The following is a 10,334-nucleotide window of genomic DNA, read 5'->3' as shown; positions in this document are numbered from 1 at the left end:
TAGGCTACCTGTATAGGCTGTCGACACGTCATCCCCTATACTTTGAATATGTGATAGGCCTATGCATCCAACTCGATAGGCAAATGTAAATCGCTATTTGATCATATCTCAATTATAGGCCTATATTCGTTATTTGAATGTTATTAACCAACCATTTAACGAGTTTGCAAACATATAGGTCTATCTCTCCGTTAAAAGTCAATTTAAAGTATGTTGTGTATAACACAACTCATGGACTTTATGGAGGACGAGGGAGTTATTTTACGAATGTTTAACGAGGTAGGCTAATTAAACTTCTCTGTGGAAAAACAATGGCCTGTATCCAACAAATAATAGCAGTAATAATAGAACAATCGTATTATTATTTAGTATATGATGTATATACAAGCAATTCAACTCACATATAGGTGTATTGTGCTCTTAGTAAAACACACGCTTTTATTAGGCTGCAATGAAATGATTCAGCCAATTTACAAATCAATTTTTATTTAGGATATTTATTTAGATTGTTTTCCTCCTGTATCATCGCACCTGTTAAGTGTCATCATGGTCACAAACCCTCAGTTTTTGGTAAATGAAGTAAAGGCGCTCTTTTATTAGCCTGCCCGTAAGTCTATTGCAGATTCGTTTATGATGTTTAGAAATGTTTTTAATAAAATAAAACAAAATAAAACAAAATAATATAATATAATATAATATAATATAATATAATATAATATAATATAATATAATATAATATAATATAATATATTATAGTAGTATATAATAGTATTGTGCGCGTTGGTCCACCCCGCCGCTAGAGGTCAGTGATCCCCATCCCAGTGAAAGGGAGACGACCTGCAGTTCCTCCTCCTGGCCAACAGCTGGCAGTAAAGACACTTTCACGTTAGATTCTGGCGCTGTGAATCCTTCCAGACAAAGAATGTAGGCTAATAGCGGAGTTAAACAAATGTTTTTAAGGCTAACGCTACATCAGAGGTTATTATTATAACCTACATCCCACATTTGATCAAACTCTATTATTTTGCGTCATAAAAAGATTATTAGTCGCCTCGGGTTGAGACGGCCGACACTCGCGAAAGAAATGAGGACCATGTGAAACCTGCGGAATGTCTTAAAAAGGTAAATATGAGAGATGTTGCTGAACTGTTGGAGCTTTGATGGAAGCCTGATGACTTTGTGTTTTGACTGCAGACAAATGTGTAGCTAGACGTGTGGGGCAGGTTGGTGAGCCACAACATGTCTGCTTGTCCCCGATGAGAGGTTGATTAAGTGACAGTTGAATGAACGAGTCACTTATCCAGCTGTGTTATTATTAACGTTAACGTTAAACTGAGGTTTGTAGAGTCCGGAGCTCTGACGTGTGTGTGTGTGTGTGTGTGTGTGTGTGTGTGTGTGTGTGTGTGTGTGTGTGTGTGTGTGTGTGTGTGTGTGAGAGAGAGAGAGAGACTGATTTAACCAGTTTTGCAAAATAAAACTATAAATTATAATTAAACGTAATATAATACCATTTCAATATGAAATTTAAGGCCTGCTCATTATGTTTTCTGTATACACATACAGTACACATTAGCCTATTGTATAGCGCTATAATGGCGTGTAATATATTAATATCATGTTTGTTATCCATTTGAAAATGTTGCTTCTTTAATCGCACTATTATAAAATCTACACTATTATAAATGAGCTTACGTTAACAGTTTGACTATTGACAATAGTGATATCTATGCAACGTTTTCAAGAGAGGAATTACAAAAAGGAAACATATATATATATGTATCAATCTTAAAGAAATTCAATATTTATTAGAGCAAATCCTTGCCTAAATCTCTGCCTCTTACAGATCAAATACAGATCTGCTGCATTTTGTTTATTATTATTATTATTATTATATTGTGCCTGCGGAACCATTGACTTAATGTATTTTATGAACAATGATGTCTCCTTTGTTACGTTATGTCCTACAGTCTGTGTGTGTGTGTGTGTGTGTGTGTGTGTGTGTGTGTGTGTGTGTGTGTGTGTGTGTGTGTGTGTGTGTATGTATGTGTATGTTTGTCTGTAAAAAGGACGCTGACCCACCCAACGCCCCACTGTAAGCCAAATCTACCTTTGGATATTAATAAAGTTACCTTACCCTTAATCTGAGAGAGCTGTTTGGACTTCCTCCGGCAGATCTGAGCCATACAAACCAAGACTTTTATTGAAGACAAAGCCTAATATATACAGTTTATTTCCATAAACAATTATGGAAAGTTTCCTAAGGATCAGCTGGATTCTCCTTTACATTTTAGTAGAAGTAGTGCAGTGGAATGAAAAGGTGGTGGACCAACTAAAGAAAACTCATTTTAAAATGTTTCTGGTATAATGAAAAGAGTTGAGTCAGTTGAATCACAAATTTTAATTTCTCCGTGGGCGTGTCCCCAAGAACTGAGTGCACAAAAAAAACAACCATCATCTTAAGTAAGGTTAACTTGGCAAACGTATAAATGATTGTCCTCTCCCTCTTCTCCAGGTTTCTATCATGTCCGACCCGGTTCCGACCACCTCTGACAGTCTGTCTAAACTGGTCCGCTGGGCTCACAGCCACGGCACCATCTGCAACCTCATCCCAAGCCTGCAGCGCCTCACCTATGCTTCCCACGGCAACGTGCTGACCCCTGAACCTGTTCCCCGTGGCAGCGGCGACCCTGTCGCCGTGTGGAGTTGTGTTGCCGGACACGCCTACCACTGGCCCCTCAGTGACCATAGCAACGCCAGCGGAAGCTCAGCGAATACCAGCCAGGTCCAGGAGAGGGTTGTTGGACGGCGTCCGTCCGATAAGGTGAAGAAGGGATTTGAGCTATTTTGTTAGTGTAATCTTAAATTGAGTGGTATCTCAATTTGAGATGTTCAGCACAACTATAATACTACAAGAAATTAAAATGCAGTTTCAATGGTGTAGTCCCAGTGTCCCACCTTATAGACTCGTCACAAATCCACAATGTTAAAAACAGGGAGGACCTGTAAAACTGCCCTGTTGTAAGCTCTATCCAACACCTTTCGGTAGGCGGCATGCTTTAAGGAAAGCAGCCTACAATGTTGTGGCCCCCTGTATTTCATTTATTTAATAATTACCAACATAAGGTTGACAGAGGATTAAAGGTAGCGACAACTCGCTCATTCCCTTGCAGCCTTAAAAGTCCAATTTACACTGGCTTATTAAAGGTGCTCTAAGTGATGTCACGTGTTTTTTAGGCTACAACATTTTTCGTCACATTCAGCAAACATCTCCTCACTATCCGCTAGCTGCCTGTCCCCTGAACACACTGTAAAAAAAACGCGGTCTCTGAAGACAGCTCAGGCTCCACAAGCGGCAACAAAAACAAACTGCAGCAACCTGCACCACCAAACAGAACAAACAGTGTTCCAGCCAATAACTGACAAGAAGGAGTTGATTGAGCCATCACTGCAGCAGCGTTAGCACGTAGGCTACTTCCACAATGCGTATTCATGACTCAACCAACTCCTACTTGTCGGTTATTGGCTGGAATGCTGTTTTTTATGGTTCGTTGTGCAGGTTGACACGATTTGTTTTTGTCGGTGTTTGTGGAGTCTGGACTGTCTTCAGAGACCGCGTTTTTTTTACAGTGTGTTCAGGGGACAGGCAGCTCACGGATAGTGAGATGTTTGCTGTATTTGACAAATGTTGTAGCCTAAAAAACGTGTCACATCACTTAGTCTTGTCATCTACATTTGTCCAAACAGTCTTGAAATGTAGATTTTGAAAGAGGCAGTGATTAGTCTTCTTTTTATTTTGTTGACCAGAAAACAGTTTCTGAATAAATTTGTGTTGGAAAAAACTGACCATTTTGTTGCAGAAATGTGGTCAATTTTATTGTGTTAAAGTGCTCATATTATGTTCATTTTCAGGTTCAAAATTGTATTTAGTGGTTGTACCAGAATAGCTTTACATGTTTGTTGTACTGCACATTGCTGCAGCTCCTTTTTTCACCCTGTGTGTTGAGCTCTCCGTTTTAGCTACAGAGAGAGACATCTCACTTCTGTTCCATCTTTGTTGGGAGTTGCACATGCACAGTAGCTAGGTAAGGACTACTAGCCAGTCAGAGGCAGAGTATGAGGGCGTGAGGTGGTGATGGCGCAGTGGATATGACACATGCCTATGGTGCGGGAGATCCGGGTTCCAATGCAACCAATGTGTCCCTGAGCAAGACACTTAACCCATAGTTGTTCCAGAGGCGTGTGACCTCTGACATAAATAGCAATTGTAAGTTGCTTTGGATAAAATGCCATGTAATGTGCCACGCTAGCAGCTAGGCGAGCATTATAAAATGTGTTACAAAGTGACTCCCAGGAGTAAAGGCTGGACTACAATGGAGCAGTGGGTGGACTTTGGGCTTTTTCACTTTGTAAAACTATAACGTGCACAAAAAAAAAAAAAAAAAAAAAAATATATATATATATATATATATATATATATATATATATATATATATAACACAATAAAGCAAAGGGTAAGCCGAAAAGCATAATATGAGCACTTCAATTTTTTTTTTAAATGATGCTGGAGTTGCTGTCTGACAAAGTGTTTCTTCTGATTCCACCACTCATAGGAGTCACACTTTTTTGAAACCCGAGACATTCAGGCAGACGTTTAGTATCGCACTTCTAGAGTCCTCAGGAGTCGGGGGGCTTGCAAGAGACACATTAAAATAAGAATGGTTAAAATCGATGCCGTAGAGGCCCAGAGACCCCGACTTAATTCTGGTTTGGTACAAGTGAAGCTCCAAAAACGCTGGATCCTACAATTCCAATACTGCAACTCACTTGCATCTTTTGTTTGAGTTCCCCTGTCTGGTTAAAGCCCACGTCTCCCTGCCCCAGTTTGGAACGCAGGATTTCTGTCAAAAAACGTCTCGTCTTCAATCTCAAGCCAAGATAACCCTGATGACATCGTCAGACCATAGAAAGCTCATCCGAAGTGACAAAGGACATTATACAGCTGTTCTTTGTTGAAATGTCCCTTTAAGTTCCATACGCAGGCATTTACTGTGAGCGTTCAGTGCTTACAGTACATAGTAGACATAGATTCAGTCTGTAACTTTAATTTCTCATCTTTTCTCTCATTCTTAACCTTCCAGGGGACGCCGAAGCCACCATGTGAACTCTTCTATGGCCAAGCAGCGTCGGAGGGGGAGGAGTTCAGCAGCCAGCTGTTTGACATCGTTGGATGCGATTCGTCGGCCACAGACGACGATGGCGACTGGGAGCCCCCCCGATCCAAGAAGAGAGGCGGGGCACCAGGAGGAGCAGTAACCGGGAAGAAGGTCAAGCAGGAAGCAACTCCTGCGGAGGATTATGCCACTGCTGCTAACGTAGCTAGCATGGGGGTAGCAGTGGATCTGGGGTGTGAGGGCGTAGTGGACCCAGACACGAAGCTGCTAGGAGCAGGCAGCTGCACGACAGGCTCCAGCTCCGCCACAGAGACTACAGAGAGGACTGCAGGTACAGCTCATGTTGTGAGGCTTGGAATGACCTGCAGAGACGGCACGTCTCGATTTGGAATTAGAACCCGACCGATAAAGGACTTTTAAGGCCGATATCGATACAAATATTTGGTGATTTAAAAATCCGATATTCCAATATATCGGTCGAAATATATAAAAAAAAAAAAAAAAAAATCCAGAAATGCGTAACAAAACATAAACAGATTAGTTATTTGTAGGTATTTATGAGTCCTCACTAAAATAATACAATGCAGTTTAAAAATAAACTTGTTTGTTTTATACAGAACAGAGGAACATCAAAATATATTAAAGTTCTGATAAATAAAATGCATAAAAATACAAACTTAAGATATGAAACTTAAAGTCCTTTGAACAAAAACACAATAACAACAACAAAAATCAAAGTGTTGTCAACAGGGACGCAGTAGAGCTCCCTCTGGTGGTCAAACTATGCAACATGGTTGAAGGGTGTTTCATCCGTTTATTTTTTAAATATTCATTTATCGGCCATTATAAATGCCGATACCGAGAGTTTGGAAAATGCCTAATATCGGCCGATAATATCGGCCCGCCGATATATCGGTCGGGCTCTATTTGGAATCATAGTTAATGTTCTAGATAGCGTCTCCCTTCTCGTGACATTCATGGGAATGTTTTTCTGTGATAGGGGATAAGCACATTTTATAATGCAGCATTTGATTGTAAGTCACGTCTCAAGATTTCCTGTTCCTTAAAGGAAAAAAAGTTTCCTCTAGCTAGTTGTTAAGAAGTGAAAACACAAGATTAGATTATTATTGAAACACTAGATTAATTTATGATACAATACGATCCCAAAAAGACTTTCTAACCCAATGTATATGTGTGTTTGTATACTATAGTCTGGCTTCCTGTTGCTCACTGTTGCTGTGTTTTATTTGTGTGTGTAAATCTGCAGGCGAGCAGCCCGAGCTGGAGAAGCTGCGAGCGTTACTTTATGCAGAACGCAACCGTAACCAGCAGATGACGGAGATCATCTCCGGTCTGAAGCAGGACAAAGAGCTGCTGCAGCAGGAACTCACTAAAAAAGCCGAACTCATCTGTGACTTCATGCGGCCAGGTAGAGTTTGATTTGGAAAACTCTGTGATTATACCAGCACTGCACACACTGTGACCTTACAAATTATTGTTACCGTGAAAGCAAATTGCAGTGCTTTTAAAATGATGGCAGGTTAGCCGTTTGTTGGCCTTTTAAGGTCAAATCACATCTATTTTTGTGTATTATCTTTCCTGCAAAATTGCAATTCAAAGTTCCTGATTGAAATAGTAATACAATAGATTGCAAACAGTAAGAAAAAAGTACTCATGATCACTGTAGTAGTAAAAAAAAAAAAAGTCAAATAAATCCGTGAACTACTTCTCTGAACAAATAATGAAAACAAAATCAAAATTCATGCGGCATCGAAAAATAATTTTCCATGTACTCGAAACTATCATACTGTCATTTTCCTATTTCTGATTTCAGAGAAGACGTGGCCTGGGTGCTCTAACCCGATGGAAGCGGGAGGTTCACACATGCACTCTTCTGACGAGGCGGCCGGGTTCGACTCGTCGACCATGTTTGACTCATTTGAGGAAAAAGAGCTTAGCTTGCGGGACCGCCGCCGGACCCTGAAGAGCAAGAGGAGCCGGGACGGAGAAAACCCCCGAGTCAGGAGTAAGGACACGACACCACAAGGGGAGGATTAACCACGCCAAAACACTGGCACAGTACAAGTGTTGTTCCGTGGTTAATGAGCACGCCTAGAGTAGAATGCATGCTTGTTACTAAATCAGGGCTTTTCCTGCATAGAAGAGTTTTTGGTCCCCCCGAGAGGTTTTAGCCAGCACCAAAGGAAACGATAAGAATTTAAAATAAGAAACAGTAATTCAAATCCTGTCCAAATCTGTTTTGAATAGGAGCGCTTATCTCACTTTGACCGTCCAGAGTCAGGCTGATTTTAACGGTAGCATTTAAATATTCATATTTTTTTACAGTTTTATTGATTGGGGTTTTATTTACTCAAGCATAATGGACATTTTTGTTCATCAAATTGTCAGAAATAACAGGCAAATGCATACATCTCTGTCAAATAAGGTTACACCGACTCATTGCCTTTACTGTATGCAAACGGATGATGCTTACTGTAGTGCGTAGTCACCCCCCAAAAGCTCATTCTGAGCCAGGGGAAAAAAAAACATTAAATATTGCATTAATTTGTGTTTTGTATGTGCTGATGTGTCTCTCTTGCTGTCCCTGTCCTCTCCAGTGAAAAACGTAAAGGGTGTGATAGCACGCTACACGGCAGCCCTCCAGGAATATCGCCGCAATGTTTCCATGAAGGTGGCCTTTGACCGGGTCGGTGTGGACCGCAACACCATCTCCCGTACGGCGTCCATAGCTGAGCTCAGTCTGGCCGCTCCGGAGGTGTTTCAGTCGCTGGCGCCGTGGGATGAGAAAGAGGAGACGCTGGCACATTACGCCCACCGCTGCCGACAGGCCATGGACGACAACATTAAGGCCAAAGTCAAAACGATGAAGGCCAAAGGCGAACTGCTGCCCATTGTGTCAAAGATACAAATAGTTACACACTGACTCAGAGGCCTACAATACACACATCATGTACTCGAGGGGTTAAAGAGGGCCGGAACGGTGTTCGGGCATCTTCGTTTGATAAGTAAATTAATCTAATTGGCAGTTTCACTAGACAGAGAATGTTCAGTTGAAACAGATTGGGGGATGCTGTTTTGCCCTCATTTTAGCAGGAAATTTGGCTTCATGTGCTCCGATTCATTTGGCATCCAGTTAACACACAAGTCATTATTTTTGTTTAAATGAGAACTCAACTCCTGGCATTTGCTCGGAACAAGGAAATAAATAGAGCAGCAGGTGAACCAGCTTTAAAAGTGGGTTTTCTTTAAAGGGCAACTATTATATAGCATTTTCAGGATTCTACTTGCATTTTGTGTTTCTACTAGAACGTGTACATGCTTTAATGTAAAAAAAAAAGCCTATATGCCCATGGTTGCTGCACCTGTATTCACCCTCCGTATGGGACGCTCTGTAGGAGTGCCTGTCTCTTTAATCCCTCCTTCAGGCTTCTGAACCAACACTACCCAGTTGGACATGTTCCAGCAGTAACGTGACCCGGAATTGGGGAGAATTTAACATTGGCAGCCCAGATGACATTGTTTATTGCCGTTAGCCGTGTAGCTACTAGCAGTGGACACAATGGAATATCAGCACTTTCTACAGTCAAAAATCACAAATAAAGGCATTTCAACCAAATACTACATAACAGAAAATGTTTCAGGAGGTTGGTTTACACCTATCACCATTTCTAGCCACTGGGGGACAGGCAGGCTGGGGAAACTCATATTAATGTTAAAAAAAAAACTCCATAAAGTGACATTTTCATGCCATGGGACCTTTTAAAAGTAACTTTAAAGTGTTACATTTGAGAATCGAATTTGGTGTTGTGGTAGAATGAGAGTTTGTGTTAGCAGCACCCTCCCCCCTATACAGACCTTATAGCTGGGCAGTGGCAGTGGTGGCCTAAAGGTTAAAGAAGCGAGCTTGTGGGAGGTCGCCGGTTCAATCCCCAGACCGACAAGATAAAAACATCTGGGTGGGGAAAGTGAAAGAGCAGCGCAACCCCAACCGCTCCAGTGGAGCTACTCAGTGGCCAGCAGATCACACTGTGGTCATGCTGGGCAGCTTCCAGGTATCAATGTGTAACTGTGTGAATGTGACAGGTCGTTGTTGCAAATGACAAATTGTTCTCAATCGACTTACCTGGATAAATAAAGGTTAAAAAATAAATAAATAATAGTTCCCCCACCTGCCAGATCCCACTTTAACCCCTGCTTGTACATATAAAAAGAAAGCATTGGATTCTCTTACTCTACTGTCAGATACTGCACCGTCTAAGTCAGTGGTCTTCAATGTCTTCCAGGGTTTATATTGCAAGGTTGTTGTCATTTTCTTTTATCCCCAATCTTGTGTTCTTCTGATCGTCATGTGGCTGCATTACATTCTTGCCACATTTCTGCTGCTGTGTGGTTGTAGAAAGAAGACTTTGTGCCTTCTGTTCAAAGGATTTCTCCTTGTATGGTTGTGAAACGTCTGTGCAAAATTGTGACTCTGGAAAGCCTCTTGCTCTTAGATTCTCCAGGACAGTCAACGGCAGCTCAATTTATTAGAACAAAGTTTCAGCTTTTGAACAAAACAATAAAAATGATAAACAGTGAGTGATTGGTTAATTCTGTGGTGGTCACTTAAACCACTTTATAATCATGTGGCTCTGCCTTTAATGTTAAATAGTCGGATCGAAAAACGGGCTTTCAAGTATTAAAGGTTCATTGACTTCATGTTTTTTTTAATGCATGGTAGTATACCGTAATAATTGTTGATTTGTGTGCTGCTGAGCAATGTTTTACAATAAACAACTTTAGAAACAGTGAGCATTATGAAGGTAAGTAAGTCTTCCTCATTTTAGAAAGGAAAATATGCCTTTGTCCGTGAGCACTGCGTGGTGTTAAAAAATAAAAAAACTAACTTCAGACATTCAAGTGGCTAAAGACACCGATGTGTATCGGCACACTTGCCTTCCTCAGGTAACACCCTACCCTTTTTAATACGGATCACTTTAAAACATGGATGTGAACAGTTTAGACAGTCAGTCAGTGAGACAAGACAATCAGGACTGATCATAAAACCCTATAATGTGAACATAGCCATGGACTAGGGCTGGGCAAAATATTGATATTATACGGATATCTTAGATTTTGGATATCATATCGTAATACGTCCCA

General features: G+C 40.9%; 1 protein-coding gene across 1 annotated transcript; it reads left to right on the top strand.

Annotated features, from left to right (window-relative positions):
* The first annotated feature begins 836 nt into the window (after positions 1–836).
* kiaa1958 (KIAA1958 ortholog) lies at positions 837–8,808 on the top strand. The gene is made up of 6 exons (XM_028601972.1): positions 837–1,122; positions 2,513–2,821; positions 5,139–5,502; positions 6,439–6,600; positions 7,006–7,197; positions 7,790–8,808. Exons 2-6 carry the CDS (start codon positions 2,522–2,524, stop codon positions 8,113–8,115), a joined length of 1,344 nt encoding a protein of 447 aa, XP_028457773.1. The 5' UTR covers positions 837–1,122; positions 2,513–2,521; the 3' UTR covers positions 8,116–8,808.
* Positions 8,809–10,334: the final 1,526 nt, after the last annotated feature.

This window comes from Perca flavescens, chromosome 16 (assembly GCF_004354835.1).
Source record: "Perca flavescens isolate YP-PL-M2 chromosome 16, PFLA_1.0, whole genome shotgun sequence".
NCBI classification, from domain to species: domain Eukaryota; kingdom Metazoa; phylum Chordata; class Actinopteri; order Perciformes; family Percidae; genus Perca; species Perca flavescens.
This window is presented reverse-complemented; position numbering and strand designations above follow the sequence as displayed.

Coding starts and splice junctions, on each gene's coding strand:
- kiaa1958 (XM_028601972.1), top strand. CDS start 2,522: ATGTCCGACCCGGTTCCGACCACCTCTGACAGTCTGTCTAAACTGGTC. Junction 6,601..7,005: donor CTGTGACTTCATGCGGCCAG/GTAGAGTTTGAT, acceptor TTCTGATTTCAG/AGAAGACGTGGCCTGGGTGC. Junction 7,198..7,789: donor AGAAAACCCCCGAGTCAGGA/GTAAGGACACGA, acceptor TGTCCTCTCCAG/TGAAAAACGTAAAGGGTGTG.